Source organism: Dermacentor silvarum, chromosome 3 (genome assembly GCF_013339745.2).
Source record: "Dermacentor silvarum isolate Dsil-2018 chromosome 3, BIME_Dsil_1.4, whole genome shotgun sequence".
Classification (NCBI taxonomy): domain Eukaryota; kingdom Metazoa; phylum Arthropoda; class Arachnida; order Ixodida; family Ixodidae; genus Dermacentor; species Dermacentor silvarum.
The window spans coordinates 165,547,871-165,575,373 of record NC_051156.1 but is presented as its reverse complement, the minus strand read 5'-3'; the positions used below and the strand labels follow the sequence as shown (position 1 = coordinate 165,575,373).

The 27,503-nt window shown below is 46.2% G+C and overlaps 1 protein-coding gene across 4 annotated transcripts in view; it reads right to left on the bottom strand.

Moving 5' to 3' along the window:
- Positions 1-23,106, bottom strand: part of LOC119445993 (solute carrier family 13 member 5-like) — a 383,695-nt gene extending 360,589 nt beyond the window's left edge. For 2 of the 4 annotated variants that reach the window (XM_049663798.1, XM_049663799.1), the window contains exons 1-5: positions 22,605-23,106; positions 10,901-11,019; positions 7,965-8,114; positions 4,689-4,804; positions 1,532-1,677 (exon numbers count right to left, since the gene is read on the bottom strand). In XM_049663798.1, coding sequence (XP_049519755.1) covers positions 1,532-1,677; positions 4,689-4,804; positions 7,965-8,114; positions 10,901-11,019; positions 22,605-22,671 — 598 coding nt within the window. In that variant the 5' untranslated portion in view covers positions 22,672-23,106. The remainder of the gene's footprint in view (positions 1-1,531; positions 1,678-4,688; positions 4,805-7,964; positions 8,115-10,900; positions 11,020-22,604) is intronic. The other 2 variants (XM_037710293.2, XM_037710294.2) reach the window with 2 other exon arrangements.
- Positions 23,107-27,503: the final 4,397 nt, after the last annotated feature.

Here is a 27,503-nt window from a genome sequence, read left to right as displayed (position 1 = left end):
CTAATTCGCGCTACCGTTTGACTTCGCGTTCTTTTTTAGTGGGCACAAAGCCCAGCCTGTCACCAGACCAAGCCGGTATATGTACTGAATGAGGGCAACAGGAGTAGTATAACACTTGAACATTTTTTATTGCGATAGCAATTATATGGACACTCAAAAGCAGATTTCTGCCGTCGGCGTCGCCGTCGCCGTCGCCGTCGCCGTGAGGTTCCGTATGACGTCATTTGGAGATGAAATCGTCGCCGCGCGCCGAACGCTGTATGTGCGAGTGAAAGGGCGCGAGGGGCGCGTCTTTCACGGGGAGTGAACGCACGGCGGAGAACAAACGCGCGTTCTGCGCCGTGCTCGCTTAAGGGCTGCAGAAGTAGGCGTCTCTTTTCTCCTTTACAATCACCATATATGTAGAGCAAACGCGCCTTCTTCGGACGCGCGAGAGGCCGTGGGGGAGGGGGAGGGAAGGGAGGCGACGTTTAGCTGCGGCACCAAGTGCCTATTTATATCAGAGGCTCCAGCAACAGTCACCAACGCCGCACGCATTTTGAGCTAACGCGGGCAAAACGCCGATGGCGTCGACAACAGTTCTGCGTGTTGTTGCTACCAAAGCCGCTCACCTTACTTCGTATGACATTGCTGTGTTGCTATCGCATTCATTGCTTCGCCCTTAGGGCGAAACTGTGACATTTTTCCTCTTTCTTTTTTTTTTTTTTTTGGACGCATGCTTCACCGGCATTCGAATCACCGACCTACGGCGTTGCACTGCTAAGCAAGAGGTCACGGGATCAAATCCCGGCTACGACGGCCGCATTCCGATGGGGATGGAATGTACAAAAAAAAAAAAAACACATCTCGCGTACCGAGCGTTGGGTGCACGTTAAAGCAGCCTGTGTGGTCAAAATTAATCCGGAGTCCCTTACTACCGTGTACCTCATAACCATATTGGGGTTTCGGCACATAATATCTGCGGAATATTTTTTTATCCCTTATCTAGAATGATTAGCGGTTGTACAGGGTTCGGTACTCCGGGCTCGCCACTTTTAGAGTACACTGCTAAACTCAAAAATGGTATCTGAGCGCTGCTGAAATCAGCTCGAGCCTGTCTTGCAACTTCGCAATCATATGCTCTACAACAGAATTTTATACATACCGATGTTTTCTGTTATCAAATTGCTGAGTGTGGGCGTCGCCAGTGTCCCTCCAAAAAAAAGAAAGGAAGTGGCAAAGATAGAAGCAGGAAAGCAGCGTGAACGGCACGCGATGGTGCGGCACACTCCACACACGCGTGAATACAGTGCAAGTTTGCAAACACGGTGTTCCAAGTTCTTTGTAAGTTTTGATAATGGCTTTGGCGAGTTTACATATGTCCGGTTTTTCACCGCAGCTTGCACCACCCTTGAAGGGTGGTGCAAGCAAAGAAAACCCCATACAAGCAAGAAACCCCATACAACTCTACTTCTAAACACTGCTATGCAGGCGTGATTTTCTTAATGGTATTGTTGATTGGGAAGATAAAAATACATTATAGTACTCCTACTTTCCTCGTCGTCTTCCACGGAGGAGGAAGTGGTGTGCACGAGATCAACGACCGCAATGACGATTGGCGCCATAATTGAAGTTGACGCTGTATTCGGTATCCACACGGAGAGCGCCATGGTCACCAGCATAAATCCCAGCAGTAGTCTGAAATATTGCGAAATCAAATATGCAAATGAACATTCCTTGCCGCTGTTAGCACTGCACAACAGCAGCACGGTTCGCATTCACGAAGTTTGTGCGCAAGCGGTTCAAACAGGGACGAGTGACAAATAGCGTTTAAGAACGAAAAATGTTACGCATTAGCATCACTATTAATATTAGTCTATCTTATGTCACCCGCAAGGCGAAGGCCTTTCCAAATGATCTTTATAAACTCTGTAAAGTCAGCCAAACCTACCTGGTTCCGCGTGATTGGTATTGTTGGCAACTTTTATTTCTGTTTGTAGAGTGTACATGGTATGTTTCTTTCACTCTGAATAATGGTGAAAGCTTCTGGTTTTTCTTTTGCTATATTACGGTTAGTGTCTTTTTATTGTGGGTTTGTTTAGCTACCATTTTGGAATATCGGACTCTGCCGTAGCCGCAATGCTCATATTGCTGTAGCAACAACAACAACAACAATAACAAGAACAACTATCTTATTCCTTCCCATTTCTTAATCACATCACGGCACCAAGCCTTTTGCAATCCTCGGTTGCATTTCCCTTGCATTGGTGCCGATTCTGTGGCTATAAAAGGCCACCAGTTATCGGTTCTACGTTGTGTTGATTTTCTACCTTCTAATATCGACTATAATATCAGTTATACTACGCTGCCGTCTTTCTATAACCCAAAGTTACACTTATCATGGCCGGCTGTGTCTTTTCTGGTTTTATCTTTGCAACATTGTATTATTTCATCATTGTACCTATTTCTTATTGCGCAGTTCTTATGGTGTCTTCCCATGTCCGGCTCCATATGAACTGCCCATTACCTATTCGCGTCATATAGACTTCAACGCAAACACGCAGGTGCAGTTCTGAACATGTCATACAAATTTACAATTGCAGCTACTTGGATTTTTTTGTTATCCCAAACATGTCTGTGGGTCTTCTGTTTCCTGAATTCTTAGTCGGCGTTCTCGAGGACACATATAGGCGGTGATGACGCTATTGTTTTCTAAGCTCACTTTTGCAATGATGTCTTTTGTCTACAGTGCTGTCAAACAAAAGTGCAACCCTAATATAAGGTATGCAGGTACGAAGGCACACAGGCGTCTGTGACCGACACAAGGTGTGGCCGGGATCATCTGTTCAAGCTAGTTTTAGCATGAATCCAAGTACGCGGAAGTCGTACAAGGTTCTACTCTTTCTTGCTTACATCACAACCAACCGCAAGTGGTCCTTGAAACGGAAACGCTTACGCAGAAGAAATTGTTGTGGAATACTGTAACCTCACACAATCTGGCAGCCTTGTACGTGAGTCGGCACACTTGTCTGAAACTCGCGAGGCGTCTGCTCCGAACTTCGCTGGCGACATTAGCGATAACACGTGGTGCGAAACTGGCTGGAGGTGACATGCACGGCTACGTTTACGAGATGTACTGCCGTCTCTCATCTTTCTGGTTGCCCAACGCTTTAAAAGCTGCCTTGGACGTCAGGACACGCGTTCCGGAAAAGCGTTCCGCGTTCGGGAAAACCCCTACAAGACAATCGAAGTCGAAGGTTGTCTTTCGCAATTACTTGTGCGATTCCAAACGTTGGCAATGATGTACTTGCGAATCTTAATAAACACTCCCGACGAGCAAAAGAAAAAGAAAGAAAAAAAATAACCGCAGTGAACTACTTCAAATGTTTATATGTAATCCCGTCCGACCAAAATTCGAAATCCAAAGTAACTGCCGAGGAAACGAGACAAAAAAAAAGTATTTGGCCGTAAGTAAACTGAAATCGTGTTCCCACGTTTCATTTCCTCTTTTAGGAAAGAGTGGTATCGCGTAACATATTTGATACTGGCGCGCAGGCTGTGAGTCTCGTGATCAGGTTATCATGTTCAGCGGCACAGGTATTAGGGTTAAGTTCTTATGTTGTGTTATTTTTATATGAAAGGAAACTAGTTCACCAGAGCATAGGGAGATGTTTATGTTTAGCCTGCAACATTTTGACCGATTTTTACATCCCAGACTCACTTAACGTTTCTTCTTCTTCTTCTTCTTCTTCTTTCTGGGGTTTTACGTGCCAAAACCAGTTCTGATTATGAGGCACGCCGTTGTGGAGGGCTCCGGATTAATTTTGACCACCTGGGGTTCTTTAACGTGCACTACAACGCAAGCACACGGGCGTTTTTGCATTTCGCCTCCATCGAAATGCGGCCGCCGCGGCCCGGATTCGATCCCGCTACCTCGTGCTCAGCAGCGCAACGCCTTAGCTGACTGAGCCACCCCAGCCGGTGCACTTAACGTTTATTAGCTCCAATAATGCAACGACAGCGCATTCTTAGAGTTCAAGTCAACGCAAGTCCTTTGTGAATGCTGAAAGACTTTGTTCGCACCTTTACTTGCGCCCGCAGCTTGTGGGCCTTCATTTCCCTTCTTTCCTTTTTATTACCATCACGTTATCACCATTCCCACAATTGAGGGTGGAAAACCAGACGCCTCTGCTTAACCTCCCTGCATCTCATTGCTCCGATCTTTCTCTATGAGGTCTGGGACCAGTTGCTCCATATGGAAGAAGAAGAAGAAGAAGAGAAAACGTTTATTGATCAAAAGCATTGTGGTGGAACGGTCAAAACACGCCGCACAATGGAGCAATGGGAGGCACAGCTAACCAGCTCAGACCTGATGGGACAACAGTCCTTCATAGAACAGGTCAAGCGGGCGGCCAAGGCCAGTGGGGCCCTGGACTAAAGGGGCTCCATATGGAAAGTTTTCATCTGCATTATGACACAAGACACCAGTAATTAACGAAAATGTAATGGGTACACTCTAGACACAGGAATATACACAATGTTGTGGTTAAGTTTCTTGAACATATCAGTTTGCGGTGCCTCACGGCGTTTTCATCGATTTGGCAGCAGTCACGTGGGAACTTTTGGTTCTTATGCTCAGAAAAACGTTAACTGTAATGGAGGAAGTGTATATTATAAGGTAGACGTAAACAGGGAAATGTTTCACTTACCTAAGATTGCTTGTTCCTATTGCGAGTAATGATTTCAGCGCTATTCTCTTGTGTAGATTACTCGTCTCTACAGCCCCAGCCATGATGAGAGAGCACAGCATAACCATGCCAATTTCCTGCATGTGTACACGATCACGTGATAATCAGATCAGTGTCAGTTGCTCAGGTTCTGCCCATTTTCCTGGCAGAGCAGCAAACTCGTCACCTGTAAGAAACCTCATACAGTTTATGGCTGCGGTTGTCGAGAAAGACTGTTTCTCCTTTCCCGTGTATTGAGATAGGGGCCCCCAAGCTAAAGCTTCCTCTTAACCTTCATATCTAAAATTACTTTTTATTGACAGTTGAGCCAAGAAGCATCAGAAGACTGCTGCTGATGCTTCTTGGCTAAATAGTGCGACAGCAGCTGCCTCTCCCAGCTGCTTACCCCGCTATCATCTCAAGAACCAGCTCTTTGCAATGCGCAGAACGTCGTCCTGACCCGCAACCCCTTTACTTGTTGTCTGCAAGTAAAGACACGGTCGTTCAGAGTCTGCGTAGTGCACACGACTCAGCACAAATTAAAAAGCTCTAAAACTGCGTAATAGCCGAGTGGTTAGAGCGTCCAGGTGGAAATGAACATTGTCGCAGGGGCATAAGTTCGATCCCACAGTGCGGGGGTGGGTGGTAATGTCGTTACTCGCCATATGGCGAACGGGAAGACGAAGATAAGCAGGTGATTTGACGACGACGGCATTGCGGCAACGACGTAACGAGCTTTTAAATCTTGTACTATTAAACGAAATAGTTTCTCCTCCGATTCCATGGCCTTCATTGTCGCTTGGCTTCATATGGTTGTCACATAAGGTTTAGTATACTTGTCTTGATCTGCAGATTTATCGCGAACAAAATGACGGTCAGAAAGCAGGTTTGCTCTTCTTCTAGAAAAGGAAATGGCTGAAATAAGAGGGAATGGACAATTGCTCCCTACGCGTCTATTGATAAAATGCTTTATGCAGTTGCTTATACTATATGTTTGTCCAGCGGGATCGTTTGTGTTCTCTACATGACTAAATATGGGCAGCTGTTGTGCATGTTGTGTACGAGAAAACACATCCTGTTGTGCACATATTCTGCCTTCTTCCTATCGCCCCACTTCAATACACCTTCACCATAAACCAACTCTCCCAAATCAAGTTGCTGCTACAGCTCTACCCTATATTATACCGCCTATACTACCAGAAATGCCGCATTTACTCGAATCTAAGGGGCCCTGGATTTCTGCGCCCTCGATTTCTTCGCCATCCGGTCTTTCACGCCCATTAATGAAATATGCATTGCGCTCGATTGTAACGCAGTTTTCATACTTGAATTAAAATGCTAAATTCAATATCCTTGTGATTGTTTCCTCTCCAGATTTTCATGGTAACTGAGTGAAATGCTGATTTGTTGTCGCTCAGAAAAAGGAAATTCCTTCGAACTGAGAGCTTTAGTGCACCGGGCATTACTCGTCATTCCGGTCCGAAACCACCAAGGAGGAATTCAAGTTTTCTCGGTGGGCTTAGGCCATCGCCAATTGAAGTTTTCTTTTCGTCCTCGATGCTCGCAGGCATGCCATATTTTAATCATCTAGTGCGTGTTGGAATTTAGTAAATACGGTATGTACATGGTACCGTTTGTCTCTGCATCGTACTTCAATTTCACGCATTTTACTGCTACAGACAATGCTCTAAACTGGGTTTCGTTTGCCTTGACCATCCATCCCGTCCATTCATACTGTTACAAAAATGTTCCAAAAGCCGGGTAAATTATAATTGAAAAAAAGCTTTACTCCGACTTAACATAACAAATTAACAACAAAAGGGTATAGACACTTCGCCACCTATGCAAGTGGCATCTTCTGTGTGCACTGACATAAATGAGGGGAGGTCCCCGTCTACACATCACACACGTCCTTGTAAACGTCCGGCAGGGGGCCACGGTTGGTGTTGCACGCCGATGCGTCCCGACGGATGAACCAGGATTCTAGGAGTTTTCTTTTTCCCCACTTTTGCTCTCAGGCCAGCGTCGTCGCATTGTCAAGGTCGAAACTATGCCCTGTCGTCAAGCAGTGATCGACAAGTTTCGTCGTATATAGAACGCTTTGCATGGGTGGCCTTGGCAACGTCTCCTTTGTGTTCTTTCAATCTCGATTATTTTTTTCTGCCCGTTTCGCCAACATAAGACGCATCACAATCCCCGCATCGGACTTTGTAGATGACCGCGCTTTGATCGCCCGCAGGAGTGCGGTCTTTCGGTTTCGTGAGCACATTCCTCAAGGTATAATGTCGTTTAAAAACTGTTTGTATGCCTAACGGACGGAAAACTCTCCGAACTGTGACTGACGCACCCTGGATATGGGGAAGAGATACAAAAGACGCTGCCCTCTCTTGTGACTCGCTCCCTCTTCTCCTCCGCATTTGCTTCTGGGTATCGTTAATAAATAAGTGAAAAAGGTGCTTGATGCAATACAACGACGCGATTATCCCACGACCTTTATTTGACATTGGTCTAACGCGACTTCAAATGTGAAGATCATCTCAACTGCCACGCTGCAGGCACATTGGGCAGCTTGGAATTTGTCCTGCTGAACTATGGAAACAAATAAATATGACTGTTTTACATTAAAAAAAAAACAAAAATAAACATGAGAAACCAACACTACATGAATCAAACATATTTAGGCAGCAAATTGTTCAACCACCGTGAACAAAAGAAAAACATAAGCATAATAATCCTTTCATCAAATAACTTCCAGTCAAAGGTTTTATAAAGGTAAACATTTTAACTAAATAAATATAGCCTATTTACGCATGGGCAGTCTGATAAGGCTAAAGCATGTTCATGTAGATAGTTCAAATTCCTCAAAATGCATTACTATGTTACATAAAAAGGAAGTTGTGTACATAACAAAAAATAAAAGGACGGAACTTCATCTGATGCACATATATTTTTTGTGTACTGTAAAACAATTGTATGTCTGTCAAATATGTTAGATGTTGTTTAAGTATTACTTTAAATTACAAGTTTTTTTTATTTGACCGCACCCTTCCCCGCTAACAGACCACCCTGAAACCACTGGGTTGTTGTCCAGTCCCTCGTAGTGGGTGAACGCAATTATTCGAGGAAGCAGTGGGCAACCAGAACAAAAAAAAAACGCATTAATTACAGTGTGGTCAGATTGCACCTTCTTTGTTTCCGTTTGGTTACAAAGTTGGCGCCTAAATGCAGCACACGCAATGAGGTCAGGAGTTCACTCACGTTGAGGTAGAAGGCAGCCACCTTCTGTGAATTCAGAATCCCGAAAAACGGGAATAGGAAGACGGGCATCAGAGCGGTGGCGGCCAGTGGAATCGCTTCGGCCGACCAGTAGAACGCCATCCACAGGAGAATGTATGCGCACCATCCTGCCTGCGCTTACAGTTCGGCTTCAGAGGGCCGTGTGACCCATAGCTACAAGCTTCGAAGATATTGTACAACAAGCATGGGAGCGACAACATTCAACCGCAAATGTGATCTTTAATTAAATTCACATGTACGAATATGTCATCTCGATAATGCCATTTACACCCCTTCCGTTATGTTTACATAACTATCACTATGCGTACGCTGTAATAGTTCTGCGTTTATTGATTTACTTACTTGGGGGCATAGTGGTAGGTATAGTGAACTAGAATACCGATTCACTATAGTGGTAGGATAGGAGAGGTGGCCAAAGGGCGCCGCTTCGCCAATGCGCCACGCATTACGCGACGGCTCTCGAGTTGCCGCCGCTTTGCGTAAGATGGCAGCAGGGGTAGTGTGGGCGCATAGTCGTACTTGAAAGCAGGTAGCCGGCGGGCGTCGCGAGCATTCACACTGCCTTTTAACGTCTCTGACTTTTGAGAAAGAGCTTCGCGTCGTAGTGCCGTACAGCAGAGAAGTCTTCAGTGACACTGAATGCTTACGGTCGCTTAAAACGGACGTTTCGCGCGAATTTGCGCTTGCAGAGTGACTTCAGACGCGTCTTATTTCTTTATTTTACTGCATACAGATTGGTTCTGAGAACTGATACGGTGACTAATGCGTGATTGCCAAATGAATCACATTTGAAACGATATCGTTTTGATATGTTCACGATCAAGTACATCTGTTTCTGTTTCTTCTTCCTCGTTACAATATTAATAAACACTCCTTTATTAGCACGTACGACTTTGCAGAAACAGTATTTACTGTGTTTCCAAAACTACTTTTGGTGTGTTAGCCAACACACACACACACACACACACACACACACACACACACACACACACACACACATATATATATATATAGTAATCATGAAAAGTGGTGGGTCCAGAAATCGTCAGTTTCCAAGCACAGATTAAATCACTGGGAGGACAGGGTGATTTACCAAGCCATGTTCATCGACGCTTTCTGCGACACCGTAATATTCCCTGTAGAAGCTTCGGCGTGCGCGATCTGTCTGCAGTCTGCATCCCAATTGAAGTCCACTGACGTCTACAACGGTCACCACGCGGTTTCACTTACTGCGTGTTTCCCACCGTTTCTGTTCGTTGTTGGTCAGAGTGGCCGGCCAAGGTCGGCCGCGACCACGAAGGCACCGCGGCGCCACTCTGTCTACACAGGTCGGCGTCTACTAAAAAAAAAAAAAAAATACAGACGCGTCCCTTGCGATCGGCACTCAGTGTCACACTTGTCGAGATTACCCGCGCCGATTAGAAATTTTGACGCTCCATATGAGCCTGGTACACTAATTTTTGTGGGCAAGGGCGCCAGACAGCCTCTACAAGCTATTAATTGCATAAACAAAATTTTAAAGCTACACAAATTGCGATAATAACCGACCTTTTAGAGCGCAGCGAAAGCTTGCGATGCGCGTCTTTGACCCTATAAAACCCCTTTCGCCACCTGGCGACTGCTATAGAAACTCGAGAGGTGCGGCCACCTCTCCTATTGTACCACCGTGCTTGGGAGGTACCTGCTTCGTCATTTCAGGCATTACTGCCAGAGAGTTAAAATTCAAGAAAAGGAAAACCCACGCAAATCTCTTTTTTAAAGCACGGAAATATTCATTAGAAATAATGTTAACAATATTCAGTTGATAAAATAAATGAATATTAATTGTAAAATGGTAAATATTATAAATGTTGTTAAATGATAAAAACGAGCCTAACTGAAATCACGAACAAAGAAGATAGTAAAATGCGCTCGCGCAGAGTTCACGCACGCTTCTGACTTACACATACGTAATGGATACGTCCGCTTACAAGTTACAGAGAGAGAGACAGAAAGAAACTTTAATGAATGAAACAAAATTTGAGGTCCCATGGTTGGGGCCCCTAGTCCAGGGCTCCACTGGCGCGAGCGGCTCGCTGGGCTTGGTCCAGGAGAGCCAGTTGGCTGTCCTGATCCTCGTCCGCAAGCCACGCCTCTCACTGCCTGGTAAAATTTTGTGTTTATAGAGTAAATCAGAAGTACGCGTCGCCTGCGGTTATAGACGAAGAATGTAGAATTTGCGGGAACGGAGTGGTGGCGCCCGTCTGTCATTAATCTGCCAGCAAGACACCCCCCGCTTAAGGCCCATTGCTTATGGTTTTGTGTTAAACACGACAGACGGCGCTGCTGTTAAGTTACCTATTGTTTTTTTTTTCTTCCTTTTTTCATATTTCTTTCAGGTGTCGCCACAAACAACAAGCACTTCTCGTTCGTTCTGGACGAAACGGTCCGGTAATGCACCTCCTTTCATCCCTTCCCCTCATACTTTGTATTCAACTTCATCCACAACCTAATGCCACCTATGTGCAAAATTTGAGACAGAACGATTCAATGCACTAGAAGAGAGTGATGTATACTTGGGGCTCGGTTACAACATTCGTTGCACTAATGTAGCGGAGTGTAATGCAGGATTTAATCTAGGGTTTCTTCCGCTCGATCATAATTTTACTCGTGCCTCACGAGTGAATTATCACGTGCTTTCGTTTGCGGCCGGCGTATGCCGAAGACAACTTAGGCGGAGGGCCGCTCCATACACTCGCGAAGCTCAAAAGGGAATAGCATTAGAATATAATCGTTACGTTATTCGAGCCTTATTTTCTTCTCCTCTGTATATTTTCACATTTTTTATTTTCTTGCATCCGTCTACATACTCTCCATATTATGCTGGATATTGCCAAACATAAAGTTGTAAAATATACCTTTCCTTCAATATGCAGGGCCACTGGAAGCAGGAGCAAGGGAACGCCGAGGATGTAGAGGAGTCGCCATGATTTGCCCAGCACTCTCGAACTCAGAGACACTTTGGCGCGGAGGTTTTCTGCGTGGAGTTTGTGTAAGCCCAATTCGATCAACACTACAGCCCTCTGGCGGAGATGTGGACCAATATAATAAACTGAGAAAATTACAATGAAAGTATAACAGTCTTGCCTTGCCGAATTCATGGACAATAAAGTGTACCAAGCTCGTCACGGACAGCTTCTATTTTACTTCGTTAACATTTCAGTGCTGCTCACTAAGATCTCAAGTAATCATTCCAGTTTTCGGCCAGAACATGCACGGCGAAGAAATACTTGCGTGACTTAGAGGATGTGCAGTGTTGATCAAAAGTTTTCATGCATGCTGTAGCGTGCGTGAACACATTGACTTTCCAGACTGGTGGCGGGGCTCATGAAGCAGTTTTGACACATGGAAGATGACAATGATAAAGTAGTGTCTGTTTCCCTCTTCAGAACTTTACAGCTCTTAGAATCGGATACAAGCCCTGCAACAGGGTTTGCTGTGTTATAGCGTTCGCTTTGGCCCGGAACTTTTGTCTGGGGGCTGCACGTATACAGGGTGCAAAATATTTTGCTGCACGTGTTCGAAAAAAAAAAACAGGTTTTGCGTTCACCGCTCCACTGTTCTTGCTCCAATTTTGCAGAAAGATCGCATTTGGTAGTCGACTGCGTTTAGTACCACACCTGACACAGTTATTTGCCTGGTTTTCAGGGGCGTAGCCAGAAATTTTTTTCGGGGGGGGGGGGGGGGGGCGTTCACCGGCCAGACCGGGGGGGGCAAGCGTCTGCTTTTCTCTACGTGACGCGATCGATAATGCATATCGGTAGTTTAAACAGACTCTAGACATGTATATCCAAGACATGGAACCCCCCCTCCCCCCCTCGCGTGTGCGTGTGCTTGTGAAGAAATTAAGTAAAAAGTAAAGTAAGCTCAGTAAAATACAGTAAGTATGACAGGTACAGTGAGCGTTTGGAGCAACGGTCTCTCATCGCACCACTGAATGAACCAGTCTTCGAAAACGCGTCATTGAGACGACCCGCCCGATCGGAGAAGACATCATTAATATCTCTGTTAAGCGTATATGGTGTCGTCCTCGTCGGGGCGAAGTGCGTTTCACAAGTCAAGGACGGCTATACACGTGAAAATGCACGTGGGACCAGGCTGTACCTGCTCACATAGCAATAGCTTGTTCACTGCGTCTTTGCGCTAGAAAACATAAATACGCGCAAAAACGCGTAAGGCTTTTTTTTTTTCCGAAGCTTTCGTCGCCCTGCTACCTCATACGAGGGGGTTGCATTTCCTGCGGCAAGTGCATGGGCCGCTGTGTCTTCCGCTGTGTGCGAGCGTGCAGCCGTCATTTGCCTTTACGTCAACAGATTCAGAATTGTACAGAATATTTCGCCGCACAGCATAGATATGGCATGTGTAAGCATTTTAAGTAGTGCGTGCAACTCATTTCTGCTTCACTTACGCCGGTGCAAACCGCAAGCGGCCTTGTACCTCATAGAATCTCGACTGATTGGTGTACTAGTGATCAGAATGAACTCCGGTCTTGTTCAGTGCATAGTGCACGTAATCAATTTCTCAGGACGCGTGAACTCCGATGAAAACTGTAAGCGCCTGCAACAAGAGTTTACTTACGCTGTACTGCGCACAGGAGTAATCCATGCTTGTCGGCTGTCTGTTTCGTGCATTCTGTTGCGAGTCGGTGGAATTTCACTGCTGGCATCAACCCCTTCGTGTGTACATTGCTGGTTTGGGATTCCACAACACAACAGCAACCACCAGCCTTCCGTAATTGCTGGTTTGGGATCCAACAACACAACAGTAACTACCAGCCTTCCGTAGGGGCGCAATCGCAAACAAGAGACGTTTCGCGCGCGAGAGAGCGCGGCCTAACCGGCACCTGAAAGGAAGCGGCGCAAATGTATACCGGAAATTTCGACCATCTGGGGTGTTTAACGTGAACCTAAATCTAAGTAAACGGGCCTCGAGCATTTTGGCCTTCATCTAAAATGCGGCTGCCGCATTTGTTGCTTCAGAATGCGGCCGCCGCAATGTGGCCGTCACATTCTCGCCCAAAACCTCACAGAGTGTCAAAGCCTTGACAAACACCGTGACAGTTTTTTCCATATGCAGACATGATTCGCAGTAAATTACCAACCCAAACGGAAGCGCCCAGGAATGAAATAGTGATAGTAGCACCGGTTTCTTGCATTATGTCAGCGCGAAGCGATGAGAGCTAAGGGTGGGCAAGTGAGGGGGGGGGGGGGCAAAAAATATCGGAGGGGGGTTGACCCCCCCCCCCCCCCCTGGCTACGCCCCTGCTGGTTTTTAAGAAAAACGTCGCGTGAGCTCCAGAGGTGCTCACGTACGCAAAGCGGACGGTGCTGTAGAGCCCCTACTCGCCTGGACCTTTAATCCCTCCGTTCCGTAAGTCACTAGGGGGGTAGTGCTGTAGCGGCCGCGAGGGGCCACAGCGCACAGGCAAGTGTGAGCAACAACACCACCAGCGAGCGCACCTCCGAACCGGTTTCTCCCCGCAGTCTCTCCTCTCCACTCCACCGATGGCCAGGAGAGGGAAGGGCGAGCAACACCAAGAGAGGCTGAAGCCAATGAAAAAATCACCAGCCCTTCCCCTGTCGAGAAAATGGGGGTAAGTGAAGCTTGTCGTGCGTGTAATCTGCCCTTCGTCAGGCTAACGTTCGGAAGCCATCGCGTCGGGATTCTCTGCTCGTCGCTGACGGCGGGCCTCGGCTTAGGAAGCACTCGCTTCGGGATCGTCGGTTCTTCGCTGACTGCGAGCCTCGGCTACGGAAGCCCTCACGCTAGAATCGGCACGTCGACGACGAGCCACTTCCCGAGCGAGTTCACGCCGGCGTTCATCAAACGCAGCTTGCTCCTTTGCAGAACGCGCCACGCGTGGCCTTCCCATCTGTTCGCCAAAACTGATCTGAGGCGAGGGAAGCCCGGAGGAGCACGCGGAAACCCACTTTCCTCCCATGTCCCTTCTCGCGACGCACCAAACGAACCTAATTGGTCGCGCTGATGGCACGTGATCCACGTGTCACGTGATCCGTGATCAAGCGTGTAGCATATTCAATGCGCGTGTGCGCAGCACGTGATTTCTTTCTTTTTTTCTCTATTTCTTTCTGTCTTCTTTCCTTTCTCTCTTTCTTTCTTTCTTGTCCCTGGTATGTGCCATTGAGCTTGGGCCCTTTCTGCACAATCGCCAGGATCAGCCCACTTTTCAGAGTGACACCATCACCACCGCCGACACTTGTGAGCCTATAAAGCTTCGCTTAAAATCACGGTGTCAGAACTTTTAGGTGTTGACACTGCGCGCGCCCGAGCGTCCAGAATATGTTCGGCAGCGCGCGGGCGCACCCAGTAGCTCTACTGCGAGCCGATAGATGGCGCCGCGGTCAGCGGTCCCAGCTTAGCGGCGCCTGTGACTTGACACTGCTCTGCCTACCCTAAAATTTTCGTTCATAGTGGAGTCAGTAAAACTCAAAGTGCAACAGAAATTCGTTATTACAGATTAAAGTGATAAGTGTACCAGGCTTAATGCTTTGCTAACATGAGGTTTTCTTGCTTAGGGCGTGAATGACATGAACACGGATCGATCGGGGAGCATTCAAAGCCCACTCAAGTTACGCTCGGGCGCACAATTTGTTTCGTCCAGTCTAGTCGTTGATCCAAGTATAAAAAATAAATGTTTTAGCCCATGTGCTACCCCTCGATCAGAAGAAAATAGTGACTGCACTGGAAATTGTTGTATTTCATGCTTATCGCTGCTTCCATTCACACTCAGAAACCGTTCAAGCACCGTTGCGTGAATTCAGTGTGGCCGCGATATAAATTAAGAAATGAAACGGCGCAAGCTTGCGATATGCACCTCACTAGAGCAAAGTGGCTGTTCATGGCTAGAACTTAAGATGAAAATGCACATCAGCTATGTAAAAAACTCTTTCAAAGGGGAATTTATTAGGCGGGTTGAAGGCAGGCGTCTTATCATGGATTACAGCATCACTATTAGAGTTTACTGGTGAAAACCTGAGCATATGCATTTTTATTCCAATTCCACTTAACATAGGCCGTGTATATTATTCATTTGGCTTTCGTCCATTGAGGACTGAGTGACTCTTGCAGGATCTAAAAGAAGAGGTGACTTTCTTTTTTGTTTATTTGCATATGAGAATGTGCCAATGTAAGCGTATTTGACAATTGATGCTACAGCCTGTCCACAAATACATTTACACCCACCACACAATCATCTCATAGACTTTTTTATTTTTTTATTTTGCAAAGAGACAATACGAAAAATATTGTGCTCGAAGCAGCTCGACAATTTTAATAGGGGATACCCATCCCAGAACCTTACGCTCTCATACACTACCACAATGGAGAAACGTTGAATAAAATCATCCAAGCGTGTAATATACATCGCACGCGCATTGTAAAAAAAAATCGGTAACCAGGATGGAAAAAATTTGAAAAGCAGGCACACATCTGCACAGAAAACAGCAGTACTATACAGGGTGCACAAATATTTAAAAATATGCAAATGTCACGTATTTGGACAGAACCAAGGTAATGTTGTTTGCCGTCCCTTGGAGATACTAATATTCTTTTTACATTTAGCCCAATTAAATAATTAGCCTTAATAATTATTCACCTTCTCAAATATTGTAATTAGATTAAAAGTGTAAATGATAAAATTGTTAGAGCAACATGAAAGACTCCCGATACAGCTTATATTGCTCAATACGGGCTACGTAGAACTGTTTTCAGAGCTTGAAAGAAGCCCACAAATACATGCTAAGTGCCTCGAGCGGCCAGTCACGCGGCAATTTTGCTTGTATTCGCGGGTTTCTTTCACGCTCAGAAAACACTTTTGTGTATCACGTGTTGAGCAACAAAAAGCTGTATCGAGAGTTTTATCTAATTATAGCATTAGAAAAGTTGATTAAACAATTATGAAAATAATTACCTAAATAGGCAGAGTGCAAAAAAATAATCTTAGTATTTCCAAGCGACGTCAAACAACATTACCTTGATCCTGTCTAGCTACGTGACACTTGCATATTTTTAAATCTTGGGTGCATGATTGTTGGGACACCCAGTATACAAGGTATCCCAGCTATCACGCAGCACGATTTTAAGAAAAACGGGAACGGCGTTACGCGAAGCAAACCAAGTGCGTATTGTTTCCTTTACAGTGGAGAAGCCGCCAGTAATTTTTGGTTACTGAGATTTAATTAGGTAATTGTAATTAATTATGTAACTAGAGAAGTACTGTCCTAATTATCAAAGTGTCAATTAGAAGATTGTAGAGCAACATGAAAAAGTGCCGAAACCGCTTTCTGTTGCTCAATACATGCTACATAAATGTGTTTTTCCGAGCGTGAAAGAAGCCGGCGAATACACGCAAAATGCCTCGCGCGGCCACTCGCGCGTCGATTATGCAAGACAGGGCTTTCAAATTGTTGATGTTTCCATGGAAAAATGAAACCAGCCTGTTCATTAGCACTTTACATTTACGCCGCAACTACCATCCCTTGACCTTCAGCCATTGTGAAGAAGGCAACAGCCAAGGCTACGGAAAGCTTTCTAGCTCTGCAGTGGGCTATTCAAAAGAGAGTCAAGTTTGGCTATCCCCTGCGCCGCTACATGGTCTGGGGAGAGTTTTATACGATGGCCGTATAAAAGCGGCCCTGTTGTTCTTGCATGAAAAGCAAACAAATTTAGATAAAGGAAGCTATCGCGGGAGAGGCGAGAAAGTTCGGTCATGAAGATGCTCTTGGGTCACCATTTACGAGTATGGCCACCGTGTAATGTCTCCGTCACGCTATTCAGGGTTGTTGCGCCATTTTATCACTTCAGTTGGTCGCCCGTTTTAGAAGCGTCAAGTTTTCCAGGCCTTCATTTCATTTCATTTTATTTTTACCGTCAGCTCCACTTGGGCTACTGCAGTGGTGGAAAAAAATATAACACTCTAAGATCAAAGTTCTAAGCTTCAGCAAAAATTATCTTATTAAAAATCTGAGCTTCCGCAAAACTCCCGAAGTGAATGCCAAATTAAAAAAAAAAAGAGCAACGGAGCTCGAGCTCTCCCACAAGACAGCACATGCCCGAAGCTTCATCACACTTTATAATGCAGGCGTTGGTTAGACATAATTTATTTTCTCGCTTTAACTCTGTTACGACTGCCATCTCATAAACCTACTTGATCTCGCTCATTCACGTGTTTGTTCATCTACTCTGCATATCTTTGTTTAGTTTCCTTAATTTTAGTTTTTTTTCGTTATTTTTCATTTTTTCAGCCGAAGCAGCATGAAAGTACCCCCGCAGCACCCAGATTAAGGAAAAATAAGCGGCATTTGCTGACATACACCAGTAGCAAGTCGCTCACGAAAATCAAGAGCCATGTCTGCGGCAGCAGGCGTTGCCTTATAGTACACAGAACCATGTCATCACAGAAAACTACGAAAGCAACACTGGCTTCATAGTCTCGAACAACAGGGGTTCTATTTTTCTTAGGACTAGACAAATTTCGTGAAAGTTTTATCACTTTTGGTACCCTCGTCTTTGTTCTGTCGCCGTTTGTATGGAATTGCAGATCAATTTGAAACGAAAAAAAAAAAAAAAAAAACGGGGTAGCTTGCACTAGCAAGGCTAAAGACACAGCGGAGTTGATCGGTTCCTAGCTGGTCCTGGCTATACGAAGTGATGCTAAGTTATACGAAGTAATGCCAAGTGATGCTAAGTTATACGAAGTGCATTTCCTCGTGGTCCATGGCATCGGGGAACACCTCGCGAAGCACTTACAGCCCGAGCACAGGTAGGGGAAGTGAGGCGAAAGCCATGCACAGTGTACGGGCGGCGCGCAGCAGACGACACGCCGGGATGATTTCACGGCGCATGCGCAGTAGCGCTCAGCTGGTGGGAGTTCGGCCGAGCCGCCGCCTTGAGCGCCTACTGCAGTCACGGACACCGCGAGCGTTCGGCGCAAATGCGGGGAAACGGAGAAGCGCGGTTGGTGTCGGCAGCACCTCTGTGCGTTGCCTCGTTGGTACTGCTACAATTTGTTTCTCTCTCGCGCGCGCGCTCATTTTCTCTTTCTCTCTCCGGAGCATAGCGCGCGACGATCCGTGACGTGGTTGCTAGGCAACGCAGTGAGAGGCGGCACACATTAGGGCCGGCTTAAACAGTTCCGCTCTTAAAATGGCAGTCGAGCTGGAAGGGCAAAGCACGGGCAATAGCAAGGTTGAGCGTTGCGCTTAACTTCCTCGGACGGTGTTTTTGCTACATACGGGTGCTACGATACGCGGGTGCGCCAAAATTTCTTGCGCCCTTAAAAACTTTGCCATGTTTTACCACGGCGTGATGACATCGCACAAGCGTCATTAGCCCTTCCCGTAAACAGCGGTACCAGGAAATACATCACTTTAAGATTGGAAACACTAAATTTACTGTGCACTTACAATTCATCTGAGAAGGTTTAAGATGAAAGGCATGTGCTGCGAATGAAGTTTTTCATGACTTCTGTTTGCGCGCTGCAATTCTCATAAATTCTCACGAATAATCAGTCAAGTACATAAGATCTGGTTTGAGAAACCTTGGCGGTTCAATAGTATAGCTTCTGTCTTGCATAGGGTGTCTCAGCGAACACTTTCAAATATTATTCAGCGCTGCATGTGGCAGATGGCCCAATTCTAGTTAATGAGCTGGCCTACTCGAAGAGGCGGACGTTACATGTACAAAAAATTGAAATGCATAATCGACTAATTAACAAAAATTTGCTAATTAAGTTTTTAACTAATTACCTGATGACCCATATTGTAATTTACAAATTGTAGCCGTGGAGTTGGCAAGGCGGATCCACTTGGAACGAATTCTCGGGATGACACCAGTTACGAGATATTAATTCCCGAACTTTGCGGAGAAATGCATTGGCGTTCCAGTTAATTTTGTGCTTCAAAGCATAAAGCGACGTTTTGTTAAGAACCTAACTGCAACGCCAATGCATTTCTCCGCAAAGTTCGGGAAATAATATCTCGAAACCGGTGTCATCCCGAGAATTCGTTCCAAGTGGATCCGCCTTGCGAACGGCTACAATTTGTAAATTGCAATATGGGTCATCAGGTAATTAGCTAAAACCTTAATTAGTGAATTTCTATTAGTTATTCGATTATGCATTTCAATTTCTCGTGCAAGTAATGTCCGCCTCTTCGAGTAGACCAGCTCATGAACTAGCAATTGTGCTATCTGCCACAGGCAACCTTTAAGGATTTTTGAAAGTGTTCGCTGAAACACCCTGTATATCATTCTCAAACATGCGGCACGCATATGTATGACTATTCACAGGACATAACGGCGTCTATGATGGCGAGAATCCTCCTGGAGTGTCAATATATAATTGAATAAAAAGTAAATTTCATGCAAAGAATTTTCCCACCAGTAGCAAGATGCTTCTTCACGAATTTTTGTCGTGTACGTGTAATATCCTCACACAGTTCGCAGTGGGTTTCAGTGTAAAGATGGCTAGTTTCCATGACGATCGAAGCTAATTTGTCGATTATGTTCAGTCGTTGAGTGGATCAAGGAATGAGAAGGAAGAAGTACAAAGACAACGACAAGACATGCGTGGTAGGCAACAACAACAACGATAAAGAAAAAGTTATCATGATCTACAAGCGGTAATGCAACTATGCCATTGGTCCTGAAATGAGCTGTTTCATTCCTTCAAAATTTTAAACTTCAACGCCGTGCAAACTAGACGAGCCAGATAAGTCTGTTATGAACAAGGTAACCATATATGCTCGATAGAACAGTTATTATACAATGTAAATACAAAAGGTTGTTACACTTATTACAAAAGAGTCCTGAACGTCAGTGTTTACAAAGATAGACCTTTGTTAGCTCATTCGTCCTTAACATTATACGCATTCGCAAAATTGCATAAATTATGCTGGCATGCTTCTGAGCTGGTTTCTCGTCTTTGTGAAACTAGCTTTCCACCAAACGCAGTTTGAATGAACATTTTTATAAACTTTTTTTTTCTTTTTTTTTAACACGAAAGTGTTTTATGCCGGGGTCCACCATCAGCTTCCTGTAACCGGTGTGGCGTCGGATCAAACGCGTAAAATATGCTCTCTTCACTTAGGGAGCCTACATGCAAGCGCTGTTTTAAAACAGCGCTTGCATGTAGCCTCCCTATCTTCACTGGGATGGCGCCGCCATCTAGGAGCGGTGAAGCGAAGTACTGCATCATGGCACTAACGAGGGCCGACAATGAGCGCTTCGGTATTCTGAGCGCAGCGGAGGCTCCAACGTGGTGTAGCCTGGTGTAGGCAGTGTATACGCCTTCTGCTGAGGTGACGACGCAGTTTACGCACATGGTTTGTCTTTCGCGTCCGATTAGCCTGTGAGGCCTTGTCGCCCACGCACTGCAACTTTTACATGCATAACCAGTGCTTACGCGCCGCCTACTGCTTCGCTTGCGAAGGCACCAACCAAGAAAAGCTCCGTCGCATGCCCCCGCGCGAGTGACACGTGTAAATGCAGAGCATAGTGGGGTTCCGTGATGTTGGTGTTGTTGGTGTGGTGGTGGTGGTGATGGTGTGGTGGTGGTGGTCTGGGTTGAGAGAGAAGAGAGAATCGTAAGTAGGTAACGTAAAGTTGTTATTATTTTATTGGCATCACTGCGATGTCTTGAACTGGTGCTTCGGCGCTGATGTTGGAATGCGTCGAGGTACTAGTTGAAGGTCTTGCTTCCATCGCTTATCAACTGCGACCGCCGACGAACGCAAGAGAAGAGAGCGCAGGAGTTGACGAGTGGAGGCCGCGCCAACCCGCTTTATATTCCTAGCGCGCGCGTTAGAGGGAGAGGGGGTGGAGAGAGGGCGCGCTATCAAGCCAGCACCTGCTGTTGCTACGGTGCTTGCAGCGCCGGAGCGCGACTCAACTACGACGCTTCGCGCGCTGCACATGTGCTGCAAGCGTGATGCGGGAGAGGAGGAGTGGGGGAGAGGGCGCATCTGTGCTCGAGCTGTTGCGGACGGACGGCGCACGCTACATGTGAGTTAAAGAAATGCTCTGCATTTAAAACTACTGCGCTAAGCGGCGCAGAAAGGCAACGACGTCGACGAGAGAATCTCGCTTTGGTCCGGCGAGAGACACGCAAGCGTGAAGCAGAACGCCTTCACGCGTTCGCGGCGCACGCAGCGAACCTCTGAAACTCGCGTTCCTGAATGTGAGCGCGTGGCAACTCGATTGGCTGCCCAAGACTCTACGGAGCCGGACCTAAATGCTCGTACCTTCGCCGAAGCGCTTCAGCAGCAGGACGTCGCTTGCCAACAGGACGCCGCGTGCCAAGCAAACCTGCCACATGGTCGCCGACCCGCAAATCGTACGTCTTTCGCTGCAGCGAACCATCAGTTCACGAAGCAAACACGTGACAGCTTCCGTGAAGACACGTTTCACTTTCGTGTTCTACCGATTCCTATGAAAGAGGGAACAACCAAATTTTTTTCTCATTTTTTTTTATTCACACTAAGTTTATTTTAAATGTGTACAGTTCGGGTTACGGTTTGCTTACGGTACGGGTTATGCCAACCAATGGAAGTTGCCCTTGCCTTGTTCCCGTTTTCAATTACTAGAACATGCTCAGAATAGATAAGGAGAGTGATTGAATAAAGATAGTAAATAAATGATACAAAAATCTGAACAGCATAGTGTATGCCTTGTGATATATTTTCACTTCCTTGTATATAGCCGCCAATACAGTCTATTGTTTATTTGAATGGATAGTTCTTCCACAAAGTTTTTTTTAAACAGTAATTAAAAATGAAGTGAACAATTTACCTCACGCGCTCGTATGTTTTAACAAGTGTAGTTCACCAAGCTCAATGTTTGCAGTATCAGAGGCACAAGTCCTAGCCAAGCAGCCGGGTTGCGGACACGAATCAGTAATTACAATCGTATCTTGAGCTTTAAAGAACAGTGCGAAACAAATAACTGAACCGACACCTTACACCACTTCCGTGGACTTTAGTTGGTGGAAATGGTGACCTAATATTTATGTTGACGCGGGTTTACGCAACAGTGGTGACCGCCTCTTTATAGAGTAGCAAAGTGCGTGGATTTAAAGGACCCCTTCTTCATACAGGAACTGATGTAAACTGCAGCAAGTTTATTCATCTCTCGCCTATAACAACTCAAGCGAAGCAAGATACCCCCCCCCCCAAACTGGGTCTCTACAGATAAATATCTAAACTGCTTATTACATGCCGATGCTGAGAACGACCGATACCTTTGAAGCTTTCCAGACCGGAAATAAAGCTCTTTAGTATAGCGGGTATGCGATGAGAACTGTCAGTTTCGGCGTAGCACATACGCCGAACTAAATATACCGGGGTATCTGGCGCTAAATGGCTGTCTGACAAGTAAACAGACATGTAGTATTGTGACAGGCATGTAAAAAAATTCTCTTATTCGTTGGTTATTACGTGCAAAAAGAGCCAGTAGCGTTTTTTCCGCGAACACACACTGATGTGAGTGATTTTAACAATATAGGCAACCAAACATGAATCAAAAGGTAAAAACATTTTTTTTATTTACCTTTCCAGGACACTTCCGGAAACGCTGCACACGGGGCATCTCCGTCGGAGAAACTCGCGTCAGTCATATTTCCACCAAAAGGTTACACGAGCGATCAGTCACACGGTTCAACGACCTCTTGGACTGTAACTCCGCCCTAATGTAGTAAAGAATATCCATGGCTCAGAACTTCCACCAAGGTTCCGCCTTAAAGGGGTAACTTATTTCTCACCTTGGCAGCGGCTCCAAGACGGCGCACCCGGATCGACCCGGATCGCAGCAAATCTTATCAGCCTCGCGCGTGCGCCTTTTCTATAGTATGCACTCTCTCACCGCTGTATTTTTCTCACACCAAACGTCGACAAGTCAGGCGCAGCGCAATGACTTGCCAGAGGTCTCAAAACGACGGAAAAATGCGTAGTCCTACTCTCCCGCGAAACCAACGCCGAGGATGCAATAAGCGCAGTAAATTTCCTGGCCCGGGGGCTGTTAACGCGAGTTCCGCGTGGTGGCAACAGGCACGTGTGCGAAGGAGCGCGGGTGCTGAGTCGCAGCGTTGCGAAAGATAACGACACTATTGAGCCCTCGCTGCCGTACGCGCCAAGGGAAGATGCCTCTTGTGTCTTGTTAAGGGCCGTCAATGCCGACGGCAAGAGGAGAAGGATTTCGCCGCTTGTTTCGATACGTCACAATCTCTTCTATCGTTGTCGGCAGCAGTGGTCGTGAAGGCTCATTCACACTAGACCGACACGACGCCGGATTTTGGTCTGCCGACTGTTGGCGACAGCGTTTTCCTTCTTTTAAACGGTTGGCCACAGCGTTTTCCCTCCTGTAAACTGCTGTCGCCTACAGTCGGCAAACCAAAATCGGTGTCGTGTCGGCCTAGTGTGAATGAGCCTTTAGTGGACTCAACGGCGTTGATTCGACATGCATGGCTCGTCGAGCGGCTGAACCAGTGGCGTATTGCAGTTTTTTTTTTTTTCTTTCGTGCAGCGATATGTCTGCCGAGCGCACTGTGGCACTTGTGCCGTCTCATCCCTCAAGGTTATCCTCCATTCATACTGATTGAGTCCTAGAAACTTTTCACAATAGATACTTCGAACTGTAGGTAAACAAAATTTGGCGTGCGAAGTGTCCATTTCAGGACGCGATGCGGTTAAATCACTGGGCGGCACCTTAAATGTACATACATGGAAGGGTGAAAAGAAAAAAAAACTGCCGATAAGGCAGCCTGACTGACGGGTTCTCACCCCCGAACGTTTGAGCAGCAACCGTTTACAGCAAGCAAAAAAAAAAAAAAAAAACTTGGCAGGCCAGATGCGTTTTGGACACGGGCGCACGTCGCGGCAATTGCAAACAGTTCATATAATAATAAAAAATGGTCCTAAGGCCTTCATATTTTAATATAAGACGCCTTATATTGCCCCTGGAAAAACGTCTTCCCAGCAACGCATTGCTGTTTAAAAGTGAAGCCGACTTTAAGGGGCTCGGTCTAAGCTTGGTCTCTCTAAGCTGGCTTGCATGTTCTGTGTTGAAGTGAATGAAGCCTACTTGCCGGATGCGAACGAGTCCCGATAACGCTATCGCGTTCTACTCTTAAAGGCTAAGCTTAAGCGTCCTCCATTTTTTTCGTCAATGGAGATGAAATCGTCGCCACGCGCCGCCGAACGCTGTATGTGCGAGTGAAAGAGCGCGAGGGACGCGCGCTTTCACGGGGAGTGAACGCACGGTGGAGAACAAACGCGCGTTCTGCGCTGTGCTCCCTTAAGGGCTGCAGAAGTAGGCGTCTCTTTCCTCCTCTACAATCACCATATATGTAGAGTAAACGTACCTTCTTCCGACGCGCGAAAGGGTGTGGGGGAGGGGGGGGAGGGGCAGGGAAGGGAGGCGACGTTTAGCTGCGGCACCAAGTGCCTATTTATATCAGAGGCTCCGGCAACAGTCACCAACGCCGCACGCATTTTGAGCGAACGCGGGCAAAACGCCGGCGGCGTCGACAACAGTTCTGCGTGTTGCCGGTGCTGCTGGATGTCCAAGTTTATACAGCTGATAAAGCTGCTATCATCACTCTGTATAGCTCTCTTCAAATTTGCTATCGCAATTGATGCTTCGCCTTTCAGGTGAAACTGCGACAACTTTTTTTTGTAGTCGTTGTTCTCAGTTTCATGCCTTGAGGACCAGGTGAGACTCGTTCTCCGTGCGTGGCTATGTGCTCATTTCTTCGTTTGCTTTGCACCTGTTGCATGCAAATTTTTGCTTCGGTTGCTTTGAGCAGTAAACTGTTCCATCAGACTGCTATAGTAACACAAAAACGAGTTCACATGCGAAGTTTGTCGGCAAGGCATTGCGTAGGAAAAGATAATTGTTGCTCCGGTATTGTCGAGACCGCGCACAATATGTGTAAACATACGGATCGAGTTGCACGTGGCATTCCTTGTGAGAGTTCCAAGCTAATTTATATTAGAATGCTATGATTTTTAACGTATAATGTTGATGTGAGCAAAAAATACTACTAAACCGAGCTATCACTAAAGTAGGACAACTAAATTTATGAAACCGTGAAAACACTCCGAAGTTTCTGTTCCACCTGATTTCATCAAGCACGATGTCTGTAGGCTACATATTAGCGTGTAACTTCTGAACGGCACGAGGTAGATGCATAATTCTTTTCGAAATAGGTAACAAAATTGTGAGGGGTTCTCTTCAACGTGAAAAAAAAATATCTTTAAAAATTGTTCTCATTTCAAGAGTGTCTTCATGTCTTGCACTGGCCATGGGAAGGGGGGGGGGGGGGGGGGGGGTAAGCTGACGCACTTGTCCCTGAAAGCTTTGTTACGACGGAGCCCCAATTCACTTCGACGTGAGCTAGCTGTTGTCTTTTCGGCGTTATTGCTCTTACCGACGACACGCTTTTTTGTACGCGAAACATTGTGAACGATTTCCCGAATTAGATGGCGACAATGCGGCTTTACTCATATTGCGTGTGTGACTAGAACAGTGTTCTACATTCTCGAATCTAGGTGAGCTGCAGCGATTGCCGAGGACTGTAGGGTGAGGCGCGTGTAAATGCCGAACCGACTTGAGCCGGACGTTTAGATTTGGCGACCGCCGATCATGCTCACCGCTATTATTGTAACTCTAACGTCTTTTATTTTTCTCTACTTTTTTTGGCACAGCTTGCCCAACAATGCTTTAAGTTCACTATTTACTATCCGTAATAGTGAAATTCTTATTCATGGCCACTACGCCACGCAAACGTAGCACGGTTTTAGCGCCAGAAGTGAGTAGGACGTTAAACACTGCCACCCCCGGTAAAGTTCTAAGAAGTTCCATGCATGCAGTGTTGAAACATTGTTTGGGATGTAATAGCAAAGATCACTCAAGATAATAGCACTATAGTCGGATACAACTTTAGAAGGCAGCGGCATTTGCCCCTCAAAGGCGGATGCACACGAGGCGCGCACTTCAGGTGACGTCATGAGCCGGACGGCCGGTGTCCCCGCCGACGGAGAACATGCTTAACATGGCCGCGCTCGCTTCGAACTGCGCCGAGTCGCGTCGGCTCTGTGCATCTCCCTTCGTCAGAGTGAGTTAGAATTGTTTGTGGTGGTCTGTCATGCCGGAAATATTATTGTGTGCTTACGATGCACAATTTGTGCCGCGTGCGTTTGTTCTGAGCTGTGAGCCAGCGAAGAAAGATTGCAGCGAACATCGGTGACGCTGCGCCGCGTTTCGTGTGGAAACAGGATCCCGTGGCGACGTACCGCTGCAAACAAACATCGTGCGTGTTTGTTCCGTGGTGTTTTGTTTTGCTCCTAAGTGAAGTTACGACGAGGAGAGTTCGCCAAAGTCTGGTACCTATACTGTGAGCGGCGGGTGTGTTTGTGTACTGTGCCCCTGCGTTTCTCGTCGGGCGTGGTGAAGTGAAGGAGCAAAACCATTATCGGGATAAATGAGAAAAGCGTGCGCGGATGAAACCAACCTGCGAGTTTCTCAACAGAAAAGATTTGTGAAAGCAACCTCCAACGCAAAGATTCGTTGCTGCCAGCTCAGCGTGCAAACGACCGATCGTTGGCAGCAGTGTGATAAGATAGTCGAGCGTCTAGCAGCGTCATTCGAGTGTTGTGTAGCAGCGTCGATTGATTGCTTTCCACCAATTCTAACAATCAGTGACTAACACGCGCTGCTTGAGTGAATGTCATTAGATTGTTAACGGTGAGGCGTTTGGAAGCAGTGTTTGTTTCCTTAATGTCAGCTTCAATGCTAATATAAAATTATGACTGATACACTGGTGCCGTTACAAGGGAGCTTGGCATGAATTCGCGTCGCTGTGTGGCTTAGAACTCTTCGCTCACTGCACGCGCCAGCTGTAGAAAGCCTGCTGTGACACAATCGCGCATAAGTTGTGCTGCCAGCGCTCGACTTGCTTTCCCACAACACAGCTTTGCGCTTCGTCGTGATATATCGCTACTAAAAAATTCCTATGGCAGTGAAGGCAACAGAGCCAATATGTACATTAAAAAAAGTACGACAAAGTAGGAACAGCTGCTTGTGAACTAATTCCTAATAGTTCCACTCACGTCTGCGTTAAATGCGTGTGTGTGTTTTCTTGTGTGTTTGTGTATATTTGTTATTTTGCCCTTTTTTGTATTTTAGATCTTAGTTTTCGCGCTCGCGTTTGTGTTCATGTGTGTGAATATGCGAGTTCTTCCGTGCGTGTACGTATTTATTCCTATTTCTATCCTTTTATTTTTGCATTTGTTCTTGTAAGCATGCTGCAGCCACGTCTTTCTTTAGAATTCGATTAACTCGTCTCATTCAAAGCACCAAGTCCTGTGAATAGCAGGGCTGGCCTCTTCGATGTTATTAAAGCCATTCTCTCTTGTCTACCTTGCCTCCTCAGTCTGCCATCTTGCTTTG